At 39.8% G+C, this 19,509-nt stretch overlaps 2 protein-coding genes across 4 annotated transcripts; one reads left to right on the top strand and one right to left on the bottom strand.

Annotated features, from left to right (window-relative positions):
• Positions 1-1,504: 1,504 nt before the first annotated feature.
• On the top strand, positions 1,505-8,573 carry LOC103708312. Of its 3 annotated transcripts, XR_005513412.1 has the most exons (3): positions 1,517-1,953; positions 7,608-7,899; positions 8,024-8,573. XR_005513412.1 is itself a non-coding variant. In XM_039130297.1 (2 exons), exons 1-2 carry the CDS (start codon positions 1,586-1,588, stop codon positions 6,239-6,241), a joined length of 414 nt encoding a protein of 137 aa, XP_038986225.1. In that variant the 5' UTR covers positions 1,505-1,585; the 3' UTR covers positions 6,242-7,595. The 3 variants fall into 3 exon arrangements, 2 of the variants coding, with proteins under 2 accessions (XP_038986225.1, XP_038986226.1); XM_039130297.1 differs by lacking the exons at positions 7,608-7,899; positions 8,024-8,573 and adding an exon at positions 6,196-7,595 and having other exon boundaries at positions 1,505-1,953; XM_039130298.1 differs by lacking the exon at positions 8,024-8,573 and having other exon boundaries at positions 7,608-7,960.
• A 1,218-nt stretch (positions 8,574-9,791) lies between these two features.
• Positions 9,792-16,001, bottom strand: LOC103708391 (protein ENHANCED DISEASE RESISTANCE 4-like). Its single transcript, XM_008793329.4, has 5 exons — positions 15,384-16,001; positions 12,929-15,071; positions 12,058-12,118; positions 11,741-11,964; positions 9,792-10,353 (listed from the first exon to the last, which is right to left on the bottom strand). The coding sequence occupies exons 1-5, from the start codon at positions 15,499-15,501 to the stop codon at positions 10,299-10,301; spliced, it is 2,601 nt and encodes an 866-aa protein (XP_008791551.2). The 5' UTR covers positions 15,502-16,001; the 3' UTR covers positions 9,792-10,298.
• Between the last annotated feature and the right edge of the window lie 3,508 nt (positions 16,002-19,509).

Here is a 19,509-nt window from a genome sequence, read left to right as displayed (position 1 = left end):
AGATGCATGGAAGAATAATTAATAGCTTCGAAAAAGCGAAATTCTTTGATTCTAGAGGTCTGTCTCCCCGCATCCTCAATTCCACTCCCACGAAGGTGAAAATGATTACGTATCTTCCAAGGGCCATTTCTTTTAATGTGAATCAACGTTCTTGAACTTGGAGCTTGAGACTGCTATTTTTTGTATGCTTGTTTGATCGTATTGAACTGAATTATAGAAAACCTTTTAAATTTGGCATTTTGATTTCTACTTGTAAGGTTAAAAAAGTAAAATTTGGGTTAAAAAAAATAAAAGTGCATGCGGCCCGCTGTTACAAAAATATGGGCCTGGGCTGATCCGGCACGCGATACGCGGGCAAATGTGCATGGGCACAGAGGATCCGCACGCGGTTTGACAAAGCCCCGTTATTATCCTGACTTTGCCCAAACTAAATCTAAGACCCTACCCAGGTGGATTTCTTTGGATCCAACTTGACTTGAGTTTCATTCTATTCAAACATACCATAAGCGACCCCAAACCGTACCAGCTAGACCCAACTTTGCTCCAGCCAATACCATTTCATATGGTAGCATACTTCCACAGGGTACAAAGCCTTCAGGATTGGCATCCATTATATTTCACTAAGGTACATTTGTGCCGCTACCGGGCATTCAAACGAATCCAATAGACTTGGGCCGTGCCAACCCTTTCAATTAAGGTACCTATAGCAACTGATTATGAGAATGTAAGCAAGATTTACCGTTGCAAGTACTGCCTTTATCATGCGAGCAAATCAAATTTGAAATTTGGAAGGCCAAAAATATTTATTTATTTTCATATTTGAAAAAACTGTGCATCTATCATCCATCTTGAAAAACGTTTGGTGCTAGACTTAGACTTTAATGGACTATCATGCCGGCAAGTTGGATGGTGAGTACATCATTTGTCCTAAGTCAATACATGCATACTTTGTAATAGATACACCTAAAATACTAATACCATGTTTGAAAATATTCTTATGATTATTACAAAATTAAAAATCTTATCAGCTCTCTCAGTAATAGAATGATAATGATCTAACTAGTGAATTGGAGCTTTATTTCAATTGTAGCACCTTCATGCTTAACGATCATATATTTTAGATTCAAGTTTTGGATTGTAAATCTCCAAATTTTCAGCCTAGATAATTACCATATGCATAGATCTTTCCTTTTTTTTTTAAAATCTAATAGGACTAAAGAGAGATCAACCTTTTTTTTAATAACTTTGATAATTAAATTATTTTATATAATATTTTAAAAATATTTTTTGGTACAATCATGGTTCACATCTGTTCTAAGTGAGTGCAGCCAATAAAATTAAAAAAAAAACATAAAAGGTGAGGCACTGATATATAATTTTTTTAGATGAGGTTTTTAGAGCGGTGAGCCGCAAAGGTAATAATAAAGCTATCTGGCGTGGCTAGTTTGTTATTAACCCGTTAACTTTATTCTGAGCCTGAGGATGGAATCGATACAAAGCGGCCGAACTTTCCTATCCATCGAGTCGCATAGGCACATAACCGGGTGAGCTCGAGAGAGAGAGAGAGAGAGAGAGAGAGAGAGAGATGGCGGAGCAGCAAAAACCCAATTCGGCGATGGAGCATCCCCCGAAGCCTACTAATACGGTGCCGCCTCCGCCTCCCACGTCGGCGTCCTGGACATCCGGCGGGGAGGCGGCGCCTAGGAGCTCGCACCACTACCCCAACCCGCCGGACTCGGTGAACCCGGACGTTGCGACGCTGCGGGACCAGTGGCGGTTCGCCATCCGGCAGTACAGCCGGTGGTACTCCCACGCTTGGGGCACCGCCATCCTCGCCGGCGTCTCCTTCTTCGCCCTCGGATGGTTCATCAAGGGCTCCAATCCCCTCCCCTCCCGCGCAAACCCCGACCACACCGACGATCAGCCGCCCTCCGCCGCCCCAGCCACCGACAGGTAAGCCTCTCGGTCTCGATATCTTTCGATTGTGGGTTTCACGTTAGAAAAAAATAGTGATTTTTTGGTAATTATTTATGTGAACGGGATGTCGGAATTCTGGGAGCTGTTCAGGGTTCCTATTTCTTTGTTTACTTTTAGCTCTAATAGTCTCTTTCGAACACCAATTACTCATAGTCGAACATCAATACGTAATTCAACAGAGCTAGAAGAGTGAACCGGTCATTACTTCGGAAAACCTCTAACAAAATCCGGACTCAGGAAACCAAGAATACATGTGAATGCTTTATGCAAGTGCTCTGTGTCAGTGCATTGCTAGAAACTGTCTACGATATGGCTAATGCCGTCTGGGGTTTGATTGCGTAAACACTGATACATTCTTAGATATTCAATGCTACTGGTTTGAGTCAACGATGATCTTCTGGAGTCTCAGACATTTCCTCTGGATTCTACACATGAACAACTGCTTGAGACAATAAAAAATTTGGTTGAGGAAGATGAAATATGGACCCTTACCTCAATATTGAATTATAGATCAGATTCGCTATCCCTCGACCAGGTCATCGATCTAGTTTGACAACTGGCTATGGTCGGTATCTCATCAAAGGAAATCATTCTCAAAAGAAGTAATGGGTAGGAAATTAAATTGATTTTCTAGAAGATTATATCTTAACATGAATGAGTTTCAAGGTATCCTAGTTGGTCAAAACTAGGTGCTCTTCTAGGAAAGGTGGCCTTGATGGAGCCTTGTCTATGTCTTAGGTGTTCTTTGTAGGCATGTTTGCAATTAAGCAAGCGTTTAGGTGTTGTTGCAAACCTGCTTATACAAGTGCAAGTCATTGTCTTGCCAAATATAGGGTGCAAATGGGTTGGGTTGGGCCGAGTCTTGAGTGACCCCAAGCTAACTCGGTTTTTTGTTTGGATTCTAATTTTGGACCCAGACCTTGCCCAATAAAAGATCGGGTTGGATTGGTTCGGGTTTACGGCTATAATTTTTGACCTAACAGATCATTTGGGTCGGTCAGGTTCATGTATATCCCGGACCCAACTCAAAAAATTGGAGTCCGAGTTGGGTCCGAGTCGAGTCTGGATTATAGTCTTAGAAAATTCGGCCCAAGTCAAATGAAACTGAGCCTGATTTTCAAAGTGGATGTCACCCTGCAATGCATGGCCTGTGATCTAGTCGGTCGCTTGGTTTCCTTTGCGATAGATGTGGATCGTCTGAACAACAAATAAAGCATGCTACTAATGGATGATATCCAGCATCAATAGGTGAGTAGCATACCTGCAAGTGAACGGAGAATTAATCCATAAGTAATAACTGTGGCTAAATCCCCTTCAAGCCAAACTAGTTGTGCTTGAAATTGAAGTATGGTTGTGCTAAAACCTGCCCAAGTAGCTACTAGCTCTGCATATGAGACTGTAGCAGTTGCGAGCCTTTTCCCACGAGCATATAGCAACCTTCCCTTTTGATCTCGTATTACAAAATCTTGTTGCTGCATAGTCACCGCATGCCTTCAAAACACCAAGGTGAGGGAGCGGCCATCAAACACAAGTATTTGAAAAACACAAGTGTAAAGTAGTACCACCCCAGAACCTTGATCATGTAATGTGGGTAGAATGAAAGTCAGCCAACCTGAGTTCAACAAGAAAATAAAAATCTGTCTTACTAGCTAGTGAGAGGTTGACAGGCTTGCTTGAAACAGCCTCTCATTTCTTGCTTTTCATAATAACCACATGGTATAAGCCTCGATGGACTTAATCCACCTCTCTATCAGGCATCACAAGTTTGAGCAATACCGATAAAATAGTGGGGGAAAGGCCCATAATGAAAACAGAAAAACAAGAGCTGCTAGCACTGATTTACAAACGAACAGTAGATAATTACATGAGCATCATCCTCATTATGGTCGGGTTGATTTCACAACTCACTGATAGAGTGAATGAGTGATAGTGAATCGGTGATAAAAGTCTCAGATCTGGCCGGAGCTCTAGGCCGGGCCTTAAGCCCCAGCTCTGGGTCGGGCCGGATCATTGACTTGTCTAGTAAGAGTGTAAAACTGAGACAGTAACTTCAGTTGTTTAGTTTGCAACCCTGCAGCTCGCGGGCCCAAATAATTTTACAGATTCGGGTCGGATCAGGTCTGAATTCAGTAAATCCAGATCCGACCCAATAATGGAACGAGTTCAATTTTACAACCCGATCCGGCCCCACAAGTCCTCCAAAATGGGTTGGGTCAAGTCTAAGCGGGTTGTGTCACGGGTCCCTAACCCATTTGCAGCCTTAGCCAAATATGCTAACTCAAGAGACATGCCATGCTAGTCATAAATGGTTAAATGCAAGAATAATCAGAATTTAGGTAGATTGGTAGTTTTTGAGACAAGATGAAAGGAAGCATTACAGTCTCTAATGTGACATAAGTGTGTAGACAAGAGAGATAAAGGGTGAGTGTGTGTTTGAGAGAGAGTTGGTGAAGGTCTTGGTTGGCAGTTCAATGGCAATGGCATCTTTGATAGTGATCCTGATTGTCCTCTTCCTCAACCTTCTGCTTTGGCAACAATGATTATTGCTGCTATAGTCGTAATTGCAACCTTTATTGTTGAAAGAGATGACATGAGGATAAGGAAGGGATAGATCCTTTTTCTCTTAGTTTTATAAATTATTTCTTAATGTTGTAGTTTTCCATAAATATTTTTTTTTGCCTCGATGATCAGTAGGGAAAGGCACCTTACTGGCACCTAGGCCTTAATTGTTCCCCTGTTGATGCATTGATTACCTAATGCCTTTTAAAACATTAAAATATATGAAACATGCCTTTCATGAACTCTAAAAGTTGATCCAAAACTGTAATCTAGTGAAATTGTTCGTACAAAACTTATCTCTTAAATGTTGATCTGATTGAGACAGCAATCCCAACTTCTCTCTTATGGCTGGTTTAATAAGATTTAAAAAAAGAAGCAACCAAAAAAGTAAGAAGAAGAAGAAAAGAAAATATTGATATATGTTTCCCTGCAATCTTTTGCATCCTTTTGATAAATATCTCCTTGTGTGATCTTCTGTTTTTCTGAGAAATAGTTAGGTGAGCCCTAACCCAGTTTCATTAAGTAAATGAAAGGAACCTTCGTGTGTGATTTTCACTGCTAGCAGTTCTCACAATCTTGGAAGAATTCATTTTCAACAAGCTGGAGTTTTGTCCAACATAATTACTTTGTGTCTTCATCTCCTTGATGCCTCAATGCCCACGTTCAGTCTTTACATCATCGTCTTTGGCACATCTTGGCATTATGTTCTTATTCTACAGGAAAGCCCTAGTATTTAGCAGTGAAATGTTCCAACTTTGAAACTAAATTAGAGTAACAACCACTATAAATTACCACACCAAGCAGTCTCTTGGCAATCTTTTCCACACAAATGACAAATCCACTATAACTGGCATATATCAAAAGTTTTTCTTTTCAAAATTGAGCTGAAAGATCGAATTGAATCTTTACGGATCAGGCCTGCAGGAAGGAACCATCGTAATAAATTCAGGTTCATCAAACCAAAAAAATTAACATCAAAATTAGGCGATATAAAATATTAGAATGTCTTGCTGGTTGATAACCATAATCACTCACTGGTTGCAAAATGATATTTATTTATTTATTCTGAGTGGAAGAGGGAGAAAAGACCCCCCCTCCTCTCTCTCTCCTCTCTCCTCTGATTTATCACCAAAATACAGTTACATAAGCTCACAGATGCATAAACAGTACCTCCTTATATACAACAACCAACAAGCCGGCACAAACAACTATCAAAGGCTGTCCAGCAGATTCTCATGTCCTACCCTACCCCTGACTGTGCCAAACTTCCTTTTATCTTCATGATTACATAATCCCTATCTTTGAATAAACAGAGCCGATCAGAAGATCACCTGAAAGGAGGATTTTCTGTCTGCAAAAGCTGTTCAATTCCTTTCTTTCTAAAGAGTTCAACACTCAGGTATAGCCAACTTATCCCAAGCTCCCCCAAAGAATCCTGTTACCTTCGTCCTTCTCCAAAGATACCAAAATGAGGATGCTGTTGCAGGTCTCCTCTTTAATCCTAGACCAATTCTGCCTGCCAAGTGCGAAATGACAGTTTTTTAAATTTTAGAACGGTGATAAAAAATGAATTGATCTTTGTTAAGGATTTATAATTAATTTCTCATTCTAATCTACAAGCTTTTCAACTGATTTCCTGTTTCCTTTTAAGTTTTGCAGGAATAAGGGTGCAAGAGAAAAGAGTCTAGGATTCAGTGTAGTCTGATGCCTCCAGATTTTGTTATACTAAAGAGGAAATTAAATCTTACAAAAGAAAGAGGAAAACTTAAGGGAATCTTATACATTGATAATTACTTAGATGTAATTTAGTCAAGCTAGTATATTGGAGAATATGAGACTAAATATTGACGATATGGTGACCATATGCTTCACTCAACTTAGCATGACCAAAAGCCATGTCTACTTACTGGAGGAATGAGGGATCTGTGACTCAAGTTGTTGGATCTATATTTTGTGAAATTGCAGACAATTGTCATACTAGTAAATATGTTAGATCATAGTAACTTACGCATGAAGTTTGCAAATAAAAAAGAAGCATATGTGGTTATACAAAATATGCCACAATAAAATATAGAGTATCATGAGCGCTAAATGTGTTTTAATGTAGACTGGTTCTCTGAAGAGTCGAATCTACTGTCTTTGCCTACAATTTAGTTCTCTTGCCACCTGGTGTTCTCCATGTTAATCTTTCATCTAATGTGATCTGTTCATTTTTATTTTATACCTGAGTGACCCAGGGCATACATGGCGCATCATCTGTGGCATAGAAAGGTTTCACAGCTTTTTCTGAAGCAATGCCTACTTTAATCTGCAGAGCACTAGCTTTTGCTTTTGGGTGCTCGAAAAGTATAGGCCTACAGCATGATCTTACACTCTTTTTTTGTAGAAAATAATATGAACATTATTTTCTGCATTGTTAGATAGCCTTTCAATCCACAAGAAAATCCACTAAACTCTAAAACCTCATCTTATAGTTCCACCAGCTGCTTTCCATTGTGTGTGTCAGTATTGGAAATTTTGGGTGTTCTAAGTTTGCTGATTCTTCTTGCCTTGTATATGTTCAAATACATTGTAGAAAGTATGTTCTGAGCATCAATCCATTTAGGACCTCTTTCTCTCTCTCTCCATCTCTCTGCCAATATCCCTGGTGTCATATTTTTTTGATGGAGGGTGTCAATGTCACATGTCATTTATCAACTGAGTGAACATTACGCGACAGTGGAACTCATGTCAAATAATGATTATACATTGGACCGCATATTATCCAGTACCCGTGTATGCTATAATTTGTAGCATATGACTGTGACAGAAAAGAATTATCACATGCAGCAGCCTATTATTACTGCAGATGTGAAGCTATATGCTAGGCTGGAGTAGAATTATTAGTCAACTTTGGGGTCTCCTAACTCATTTTCCTTCAGCTTAGTGGAATATATGCTTCATATTTTTTTTGTTCATTACTTCTGCAATTGATTCTGGATGATGTACCACATTTTTCTTGAGATATTCTTGATGATGTATCATTGCTAGCCATTGATAAACAAAATGCTTAAACATTTCGTTTTTGTCAGGTGATCAGTTCTCGTAAGAGCAAAGTTAAGCAGTCGAGGACAAAAGTTATTTCGGAGTATGGAGGGGGAGAGGGTCAAACACTCCTATGTGAGAACTGCGACATACAATCCCTGTAGTTGACAACTGCTGTAAAAATATAGAGGCTGCAACTTGGATGCATGCTTGGATAATGCGGACATGCCCTTTGGGTCTTTTCGTTGATAAGCCTTCCATTGGCATGGTTTTATTGTTTGGTTGTGTTGTTGTACTCCTGCGAGCTTGTTCAAAATATAAGGAAAAGGCTTCTGAAATGTATGTCAGTCATCATTGCTCATAATGTAATAGGTTTCTGATATTATCCTGTTCAACGTTAGTCAAGATGTCACAAGACAAATCACTTCCGTTGCTTATCTCACCTCAAGAATCTTATATGCAGCTCCTTACCCAATTGCCAAGAAGTTTGCTGCTTCATTTGCTCTGCGACGACAAGGAACCTGAGCCCACGCAAAGCTTGTCCATAACCACTAAGGATACAAACATATTGAATCCTATGACGGTTTACTGAAGATGGCAACGAACTTCCGCAGGAAAATTTGCATCCATATAGCAAATGAAGGAACAAATGTTGACCAGGGCAGTCGCTCAAATAGGCATGGCAGCTGGATCCCGAATTAAAAAGCAGCAGCAGAAGCTCAAATCAGTGGACCCAAACAGAAGCCAAAGCTGACAGAATTGATCTGCAGTAATATTGCGAGTCCTGTGCGCTACCATGCTCACAAGTTCAGGAACTCAAATCCCATCAAGTTATACATTTGTATGCCTTCTTTCTCTCAGATGTCTGCCTTTTGAGAGAGCTTTGAACTGCTTTTCATCTAAGATTACAAATTCCTCATTGAGACATAACATTAAAAAAGTCAAAATGGGGCTCTGCAGAAAAGACGAAGAAAAATCCAGCCAGGTATACATCCAAGAAAATTGAATTTTTATGCTGTATCGAGTCTAATACTGACGCTATCTGCTGTACTCATCCTGTATATATAGTGGATACATTTGGGTTACCAAGCACCCATAGGAAAACATAAATCAAATTGGGTTGAAAACCCATTCTGTCGGAGAATAATCTTGGACACAAGAAAATAGCAAAAGCAAAGTCGGAGAAACCGATACCGGGCACTGTACTAGTTGCTCGATAGGACAAATCGATACAGACCCGTGCTGTGTCATGCCGGGCCCGTACCGATACAATAAAAGAGACGGGGGAGAGCGAGAACTAGAAAGGAAGAGAGAGAGGAGGCCGAGAGAGGCCAGCAGAGGGCTAGAGAGTCGCCGAGAGGCTGTGGAAGAAGGACTGTTCGAAACGAAGGATCGGAGCAAGCCCCTCTTTCACAGCTCCCTCCTCCGCGCGGCGGCTCCCCAACCTCCGAAGGCCGGCCTCGACTTTCCTGTCTCTTCCCCTCTCTCTCTCTCTCTCTCCCTCCCTCCCCCCCACTCTCTCTCTTCCTTTTTTTTCCTTCATCTTCTCCCCCTCCGGCACGGATCTCATTTTTGTCATCGGAGCCGTACCGGTTGCAAAGACACCTTGAACCAGAAGATTCATGACAGTTTCATCGACCTTGAGCAAGAGTTTGATGCATTTAACCATATGCCTCATAGATCAGCAGCTCCAAGTAATGATAGACGATAACATGCAACGACAATATCATCATCCACCATACTTGGTCAGAGCAATAAAATAGCACAGAGGTTTATACCTGCATCAAGATTTATCTAGATATATGACTGGGAGCAAAATAAATTTTCAAAGGTGAGATATTACTAGCCTAAGCAAGGTTTGCCGTCTCGGTATTGCATTCCGTACCGGTGCCACACTAGCACAGTGTCAATATAGTGCGGTACGAATTTTTTTTGGTGTACCGACACTCAATACGCCACCTGTATCGTATACTAGTACCGAACCGGTATGATACAATACGCTCTGTACTGTCTAGTTCAGATCGATACAGTATGCCCTGTATCGCTTGGTTCATACTGGTATGGCGTACCATAAGTCTAAGTATTTGTAATCAAGGATAGCGTAAGAAACTAAAGGGCTTCAAATCAGAGCCTTCAAAACCTAAGTTGGGAGCTAGAAGTAGGCCCCTAATGCTGGAAAGTCAGATTTTTGTTTCAATCATGCAAGGAAAAAAATCTAAAAGTTGTATATGGATAAAAGGCAAAACCATTTATAAAAAAGAAACAAGTTCAAGTTTCACATTACAGGTCAGAAGACACCTCCAGGAAACTAAATTCTATTTTGCATCAGAAAGCTTGGTGCAGATCTTATCAGCATAGAATCCAAACCACATCTCAACGACCCAAATTAACAATAAATATAGATACAACAAATGCACACTTATGAAAACTATCACAACCAAACTATTTTGACTGCAATGTTTCATAAAGAAAGCACAAATAAATTTAACTGAGAATTCAAAAAAAAAGGGGAAGATGGGAAAGGCATTAACATAGCGAGCAAGTGCTGAGGATCAGAAAATGCCAGACCTAGATATAATGGTATCCAGAAGATTTCTGGTAGCTTTATATGAAGATGTATCATTGAAATCATCTTAATCGATCTCCAGGACTACACAACCTCAAGATGCTGTCTTATGCGTCTGCAGGGATTGATACCTTTATGGATTATATAATGGCTGTCACCATCAAGCCTGTACCTACAGATAGTCTCTTGGAACCCGCATGCCGAATCCATGTTTCATTTTCTCAACCCTGTACAAAATATAAGTGATTGAAACACATGCATACACTCCATGCAGTACAAAATATTGGCAGACATACATGTCATCTAGAATAGGAAAATATCACCAATAGATTTGAAGATGCAATATTAAAGAGACACCTCCATTAGGTCATGAGTAGTGAAGAAGTATTTTTGATATGTTAATCTATATATTATTGTTAACACATAAAGATATAAAAGAACAAAAGTTAAGTCTCATTCCATCCAGATAAGGTCAGCAATAGAGCAGAACTTGAACCCAACTTCGAAAAAGGAGGGGAGGGCTTGGTGGAAGGTGTGAACCGGTTGCTGCTACAAGGCTGCTAACAGTCTATGGCTGTTACAATACTCTCTTTCCCACCTCGGACAAAGGCGGCAAGAATGGCCTTGTTGCGCATGCACACATATCAAGGAGAGGTTATAAGAGTCCTCTAGTTTAGAAAAATAAACTTCTGAAATAACATTAAGATTTATAAGTTAATATTTATGATAATGCAAGTAATCACCCATTAATGGGGTGAATTGTTAAATCATAGGAATAACTTAATATGGGACTGCATTCTGTTGACTTGCATGTGCCTCTGAAATGAATTAGGCCTTGTATATCACAAGCTACCATCCTCCCCCTTCATTTAAACCTTTTGCAAATCTCGGGGAATTTTGGGGTTTGCTCTTTGCTGCATGAACTTAAACTGCAATAGTTAAGGTAGATTTGACTTTATAGCTTTCATGGTTGGCCCCTACTTTGTCTAAATATTTTGACACCGATAGAGCACTGACATCTGGTTGACAGTCATAAATTTTGCTCAATCCTCTAATGAAGCCTCTTAAGGTTGCACTCTATTTCCGACCCCATGCTTTGATGGGAAAAGAAGGCTTGGATAATGATGATGATGAGTTTGATGATGATTACAACATATCATGTAATATATCTGGGCGACTAATTTGCCTTCTTAATTCAAGGCATTCACTGCATAGGTGATGCACCATGCTCACGCACGTAGTCAGACCACCTAAGCAATCATGTGGCTTCCAGAGATGAACAGTCCAAAATTTTTGGGTCAGAGACGAGTTTAAGAGCCTCATTGTCATTTTATAGGAATTCTGAGAGCAGCTTAACCCATTTAAATGTCAAATATATCTTTATCTTTGAGCAAATGTCATGCATCTCATGTATTCAAGTTCATCCAAATTGCTCGAGCAAGACCACAATAATATTACCTCAGAACATCCTCCATGATATTCTACCTAGTAACTAGCACTTATAGAATTAAGCTTTCTTTCTATAGAGTTGATCATATCATTAGGAAAGCAGGTAATAAGTTCAAACACGAAAAGATTTATCCCAAACATGAAAGGAAAGGTGCAGAGACTCACGTTGGTGCAAGCTTGCCAAGACTATCTAGCTCTTCACCAGAAGATTCATCCCAAACTTTCCCAGAAATCTCAATTATATAACATTGACCTGCAGTAGTTGGGAGACCTCGACCAGCAAGCAATTCCAAATCTTTCTGATGAAGCTCTCTCCCATTAACAAGTACACCGGTATTGCCACCGGCACAATTCTTGCGCATAGGATAATTGAACTCTTCAATAAATGGCTGCAGAACAGAATGTTTCATCAAAAGGTCTTGTGGTGGAATGCTTACAGAATTATTAGTATGCACGCACGTATGAATTTCAGTTGCTCTTACAGGAATTATGCCAAGACATGGATGCCCCATTACACCCCAGAATCCAGCACGGTAGTCATACCTGAATAAGAAGGCAGGAAAAACATGAGTACAGTATTTTAAAGGATGACAATGATTCAAAGCAGGTGCTTACATCAAGGGACCATAACATAAAGATTGAATGTCAGCCAGCAACTTCTGATTCATTATGCATGCCATAAAACATTACTACATCAACCTTGCATGCAATTACATGACTAACAAGGCAGCATGTTCAGCAATCCACACCCTAAGCAGCTGTGGCAACATTAAAACATACTTGGATATGTTGATTGGCCGGTCAAAGAAAACTTGCAGTTCATAAATCTCATTGACCAATGATATAGCACATAATCAAAATTTCATGTGATATTGAAATGTTTTTTTCAAAAATGTTCTCTGTTTTAAAATTACCAAGCTGAATAAAGCTTGAAATGGGTATTTGCTCCCTCAACTCTAAGTCTGACTGTCTTCGACATGTCTGATCACAAATCCAGGTTATTAGTGATTTCGCCTTTGTTTTCCATTTTCATATTAAAAATTCAAAGCAAGGTTATGGAGCCTATTGATAGCAAACTGAGGATGCTATTTTCCAGAATCTCATATCTCAACATTGTAGTTATAACTTGTTTTCTTGACAACCTGCATTTAAACATATTGATTTTTGTCACCTCAATAATACACTAAAGCACCTAAATATTACAAAATATAATTAATATAATACATTATTTCCTATATTGTAGTCATCTTACCATTCACAACTTATAAAGAGATTAATGAAGCACCTAAATTTAGATGCATGGATCATAAAACATTAGAAAATGCAAGTCATGGATGTGGATAGATGTCTTACCAATAGTAACCAGAATAGATTGGTCCAGCTTGCTTTTCAGCCTTCTTAACTAATCGATCTGGAATAGGATGACCGTTAATTGAAACTTTAGCTCTGCCATGCCCCAACGATTGGTTGAATCGAGAGAAATCTCTAAAGCTCTTCTTTATAAGGCCGGTAAGGAATGAGTCACCACCCTTGACAGCTTTAGGTTGACCTTCATCTTTGCTTATCATGTCCCAAGAATCTTGAGACAAACCAGCAGTTGGATATTCATCAGATGACAAATCCATCTCAGTTGCCACTGGTACATCGTTTACTGAGTTGTGCTTAAAATTTGCATTTTCTAGTATGCTCCTCTCTTGATCAGAGCGTTGACTCCTGCTTCCCTTTCCAGGCCCATCAGCTACTTGATCAGACAATGAGTACCCAAAATGCTCACGAAGTGGTAAACTTGGGATACGTGAAGTTGCTTCAGCTTCCACGGGAATCTCTGCAGAGCTTGGGGCATCTTTATGAGAAATCACACTTTCCGGGCTCTCCACATGCCCAGACATGCTCGAGGATGAGGACAGGCCTTGCATTTTCTCTGAATCACTAAAATTCAAACCATTCTCTTTTTCTACCAAGCCATGATCGAAAACATCAAAACTGTAAGGCAGAAGTATCTTCTCATCTGGGGACTGGATGCCATTGCTTGGGCTATCGGTATTTTTTTCGGAAGATACATGCGAGGTTGGCGCAGATGAAGAAGCAACAAGTCTACTTCCATCAAGCTTGACCGAGACTACCTTAGAGCATGACCCGCACTGCAGCTTAAACTGATTCTTGTCCACCAGCAAAGATTTTTTAGGTAGTTGCAGCAATTCAAAGCAGTTATAACATATAGAGAAGGGGGCGGCACCAGCAATGGGTTGGCAAGAATGGCCGACCTTCTTACTGAAAACGGTTCTCTGGTGGGTTTGTGGCTCGCGAGAATGAAAAGGAGGATTCGCAACTCTTGAATTATAGCTTCCTCCACCAAAAATCGAGGGACCATCCATGGGGTACAATCCTTGATTGTTGACATAATAGGGAACCTCCTGATGACTGAAAACGGTGGGTGGGCACTGCACAGGCAGCGAGAATTGTCTCTGGTAGCAATGCGGGCATGAGCATGCAGGTTGATGGTAAAAACCATCATGATGACAAGGGATGGCAGGATAAGGATCGAACCGTCCGTAACCGTCAAACTGCCTGTGTGGGTAGTGACCAGGTTGGTGAAAGGGGGCTCTTCCATGTAGTAGCAGCTGCCCGTATCCAGGAACATCATTTTGTGCAGGCACAGTAGAATGAAAGTTTGACGCGTCCATTTTCTGTGTGCTCAAAAATGAAGAACTCTGAGAAGTATTCCTGTTCAATGATGCAGAACTTTCATGAAACCAAGCACCCCGATGGCCATAAGAACTTGAAGTTGTCATCTGCTTTACAGGAGAAGCATTTTGTTTGTCTGCGACCTCACAAGTTCTTTGCACCTGATCTCTCAATTCATCGAGCATCTTCAGAAGCTCTGCTCGGTCTTGATTGAGGCAGCTAGCTCCCTTCGGCATGAGATCATGCTCACCGTCACCATATCTATATCTTGGATTCTGATGGTAGTCGGATGGACCTTCATCAGGATAAGGAGCAGGCCGAATGCCATCAATCGGAGCCCTGGGTTCTCTGTCCCTCTCTTCGCCCTTCTGGGCTTGTGTTTGCTGAGCTCTGTGATGCCCATTGTTGCATTCAGCTAGTGGTTTGTTTTCTGCTTCGCCTTCTATGTCTGATTTAGTCAATTCATTCACATTTGGGACGAAATCGCAGACTGGTGCTTTAGATTGGAGATGATAGCCATCACCCCTGCCCTCTGTTCCGCTTCCTACGGAATGATCATCCAGTCTCGAGGTGTTGAATTCCTGCAAGACAGCACCAACTTCCCCTGCGGAGACAGAATGACTGTGGGAAGCCGTCCCTTTGTCTTTAATTAATATCTCCTCGTTCCTGAACTCCGCTCTATCGGCCGCTGCGCTTGCGTCGAAAACCATCCCTTTCTTCTCACCAGCACTCTCCGAGACCTCAAGATAGCTGACCTTTTCTCCATCAGATTTCTCCAACGAAGCTTCTGATCCTGGAATTTGCTTCTTTGCTGCACAATTTTCAGTTAGAAAAAAGAAGAAAACTTACTTGACTCCGTCCAAACTGCTAAACTAAAGTTTACAAACAAAAAACCAGATGATGTACCACAGAAAAAGAATAAAGCAGATGGAAACCAAAACTTTTCCATCAAAGATCAAACGTTTCTAATCAAAATCAAAATTTTCTCTCAAATATCAAACCTTTTACTCAAAAAAATCAATTTTTCTTTAGGACAACATCGATTCTCGGTTAAAATCACTGAAAAAAATTCCCAAAACGAGCAAATGAGAGAAGCAGAGGCAAGGGAAAGCTCATGATATACCTTGAAGAGTAGCATCGCAACCACCGCATCGGTAGACGGAGAAATTGGGAAGTTCCGGGAGAAGCTTCCCGCACTTGGGGCACCGTACCACCCGGACCTTGGCTCCTCCTTCCGCCATATCTTTCAAGCAGAAAAATGCCTACAGAAACTCCACGGCTCCAAAAAGAAGCACCTTTAAACCCTTCCAAACCCTCACAAGAGGATAAGAAGCAGCAGCAGCAGCAGCAGAGGCCTCCCTTCACTTCCTCCAGCCACCCCCCACTACCAAGTTCCGTCCTTTCCCACGCCAAACGAGACGAGAAGGAATCGCCTTCACGACAAGCAGCAGCGAACCCAAGAGCCCATCAATCGCTGCTGTTGCCGGGTACTCCGCCTGTTATGTCAAGCAAAAATAGCACCCAAATTTCTCCACTTTTATCACGGAAAACTCTCCCCTCCCCTTCTCCATTCTCGCGATTCCGCCGTGAAAGAGAGATTGTACGAAAGGATGGAAGGCTGAGAGAGAGAGAGAGAGAGCGCGGGGACTGAGACTGTGGAGAACGTCGGAGTAATGATGAGAGAGGCGCGAGGTTGTGTTCCGCTTCTTTTGCTTTTCGTTCATTTACTCGGCGAGTTCTTTTAGCTACCATCGCTGGACGGGTCAATTGATCGGGGAGGATTATTATAAGTAGTAGTGGTAGTAGTAGTTTGGCGTTTGGTTTGTTCTTTTTTTTTTTTTTTTTTGGGTACAAGGTGGTTTGTTCTTCCGAAGCGTGGAATGGATAAATCTTTGTCCTACGCTTAACTTGTGTCCCTCTCTCATTTGAAAACTAAATGCTGAGAAGGCCCATGCAGTTGACAATGCCCGTGTGCTCGATAGATCCGAGGTCTGAGATGAGTTCGGAACCTCTGCGGTTTAATTTTGCACTTCAAAATTTTATACTACTGCAGATACATACCACATCACCTATTTTACAGATAGAAAATTTTTATTTATCTTACAACTATATAAATATTTTTTTAGCACGATATGTAATGTAGATAGAGATAAAAAAGAGCCATTCATTTTCCAGATAAGTGAGCCAGATTTGTTTAACCTAAACCCTTCCTTTCTCTCCTCCTTCTGTTCTGAAGTTAAGTACAGCCGTATTTCGGATTGCACGAATATCCGGTGAGGGTGGAAAGAGGATTTCAAACAGTTCAACTCTAGTCTCACTATCGTATGGTAGAATGGAGCCCTTTTTTTTTTCCGATTCGGTGAAGTGTTTGAATTGGTTCAAGAAGCAAGCATGCGCAACTGGTCTAATCCAATTGACAATAATACCTGAACTTTCCTTAGGAGAGATTTTCTTTTCTTATTCCTAGGTTTCCTCTCCCTTAAGGTCAAGTTGGTTATAGGGCCCATCTCTTATTCTTGCTTGTTTCCTTCCTCTCTAATGGTCTGACAAGTTGGTTAAATATGTTCAATTAATAGGGTTCTTTCTCTAGAGAAAATCGTCCTAAAAAGCTCTTCTCTTTGACGAAGAATATTTTCTGATAGCTATTTCTAATAGTATCATATTCTATGATGCAAAAGTCACAATATAAATTTTAGTTGTATCTATTACGATAATATTAAGATAGTTGAGTTGAGTGTACAAGACATTTAAATGTTGAAATTTAGTAGAATAATAAAGAATTGAGATACCAACGGGTATAATTATAATTTATTGTTGACTATTACAATAAAAAATTATTAATCACAACAATGCAATTTTTCTGCCAGATAATTATTAGTTGGAAAATTCTCTTTCAGACTTATACTAAAAATCGAATTTAAATATTATTTTTATTTTGAAGGGTAACGCAAATACACGCATCACTACAAACCCTATCAAACTTATATAAATGGCCATCCATAAAATCATAACAATTGCGATTGCAAGACCTTGACTTGTGTTGGAACCATTATGTACTAATTAGTGGAATTAGCAACAATTATTTGCTCAACTCACCCCTTTATTTACTTCCAAATTTAAATAGGATAAATTTAATTCTCGGGCCTCATATGAGAATTTTTACGCATGCTTGTTTTTGTTCTATATGTAGTTATGTTTGTTTGTCACTTGGGTTGACTAAAAAGTTAACATCTGAATTCATTTTGAGTTTTTTTAAAAAAAAATTAAAACATGGCTCTATTTATGAATGTGTACGTTCGTAAGTACGAAAAATTGATGACTAATTAATATAGAAGAACCAGATCTACTTTCATGGACAAACAGCACCAAATTGGCTGTCCGATGCATGGGTCCATTCCTGTCTACAAGATGCATGGGCCCATTCCTGTCTCCAACTAGCAACATTGATTGGTGCCGTGCCTCACGTGAACACCGTTCGAGTTTGCATGCTTTTAGGAGGGACCTCTAATTAGGAAAAGAATGGTACTAGCGAGCATGTTTACGTCCAGATAACAATGACCGAGCAGTGCAACATACGACAAAGTGTACCCGTATCCTGTATTTAAATACACGATCCTGTTAATATGAGCAAGTGTATCCCATACAGAAAAGCACTACATACATGATCTCTTTAGTTAAGATAGCATGGTTTCATCTATGTGATATAATTTTTCAGGTTTGTTCAGGATGTTGGGCAATTGATGTTGAACTACTGCTTGAATTAGTTTATAAAATGACCATTTAAACATTTACTGCAAGAAAATGCTTGAGGACATATTGTTTTCCTCTAAGAAGATGGAGGAGGTTATCCCCCATTCAGCTACCAGATGTAGGTGGGGTTTGAACCAAGTCATTGAGTATCAACATCCAGAATGACTTCACTAATTACTGCAATTGGCATCCATATTTTAAAACACTTGTTAAGGTATATGATAATTTCATGGAGCCTACTAGTTCTAGTTTAGCAATCTAATAATCAACCATTTCCTCTGTACAATACTAGTACCATTGAATTAAAAAAAAATCCTCTTGCACCACCTCATAAGTGGAAGCTTTCATTTATACAAAATAGGCTTCTCGGAGCATTACCCCTTTATCGTGCCATAGGTTTCTCACCATCTTACACATAATTTGGGGCTACTGAAATTGATTTCTATGAGCCGTTTGTTTATACTTATTGGATGTTAATTTTAGGGTATTTTATTCATTGTTCAGCATGAACTTTTCTACTGTAGACATGATCGAAATTATAGGAAGCTTCGATAAAGACTAGCTAAATTACATCTTGACCTTTAATGATAAAAGTTTATTCATATATCTTTTTAGTCTTGTATATTGACAACAAATGTATATATATAACTAGCAACGTAGTTACATTACTCTCTATGTGAGATGGGAAAAAGACTAGGTGCGGAGCCTTCTTGCAAATTGTGGGCAATTAAATATTCAAATTCATAAACACAATAATAATCTTGCAAAGTGCTAAAATTTAGCACCAACCTTAGATTATCTTAACCATTTCAAAAATTGTAGTGAAGTATGTAAACAATGATGGACAATGAATTTAATGAATTGGATAGTTCATAGACTATCAACAACCTAAGTTTGGTATGAACGCATTATTAGATTAAGCACTGACTGAAAGGCATGCCTACCTAATTCTTTCTGACAACTCACCATCTTACACAAGTATGCACATAAGATAATGCAAATAATAATTCAAGCATTGGACCATTTCCTACATCTGTAGCTATCTTTGGTGCGTCCTTTGAATATGTCCCTCTAACTCTGAAAGTACCAGAATGACGACAATTTATATATAACCCATATATACACACACGTACACAGGCACATAGTTAAATTATTAAATAAATTCAGCTGAATTATCAAAGTACAATAGTTTTGTCAACTCAAGGGAGCACAAAGAAATCGAAGCAAAATAAGTCGCCTCACACAATTCATGGCCAAATTAGCTACTTTGCGTGCTTCTGTGTGAATAGACCAAAATTTTAATTTTTTAATTTACATCTTTTCGATGCTTTTTATAGTCTCTTCTGCCCTGCAGCTTCAAAGATCCTCAACAACTGAACGAATGCTTCATGAAGCAATTCACCAACTTTTTCTCAAACCATAAGCAAGACAAGGGAGTCACCTGCAGTGATTATCATTAATTATTTATACGTACCACCTGTGAGAGGACTAGGCGTCCA

This window comes from Phoenix dactylifera, chromosome 9 (genome assembly GCF_009389715.1).
Source record: "Phoenix dactylifera cultivar Barhee BC4 chromosome 9, palm_55x_up_171113_PBpolish2nd_filt_p, whole genome shotgun sequence".
In the NCBI taxonomy this organism is placed as follows: Eukaryota; Viridiplantae; Streptophyta; class Magnoliopsida; order Arecales; family Arecaceae; genus Phoenix; species Phoenix dactylifera.
This window is presented reverse-complemented; position numbering and strand designations above follow the sequence as displayed.

Excerpts from the sequence above, each read along its gene's own strand:
- LOC103708312 (XM_039130297.1), top strand. The coding sequence starts at position 1,586 with ATGGCGGAGCAGCAAAAACCCAATTCGGCGATGGAGCATCCCCCGAAG. Across the intron at positions 1,954-6,195 it reads GCCGCCCCAGCCACCGACAG|GAATAAGGGTGCAAGAGAAA; the intron begins GTAAGCCTCTCG and ends TAAGTTTTGCAG.
- LOC103708391 (XM_008793329.4), bottom strand. The coding sequence starts at position 15,501 with ATGGCGGAAGGAGGAGCCAAGGTCCGGGTGGTACGGTGCCCCAAGTGC. Across the intron at positions 12,119-12,928 it reads ATCTATTCTGGTTACTATTG|GTATGACTACCGTGCTGGAT; the intron begins GTAAGACATCTA and ends CTTCTTATTCAG. Across the intron at positions 11,965-12,057 it reads CATGTCTTGGCATAATTCCT|CCATTTATTGAAGAGTTCAA; the intron begins GTAAGAGCAACT and ends TCTGTTCTGCAG.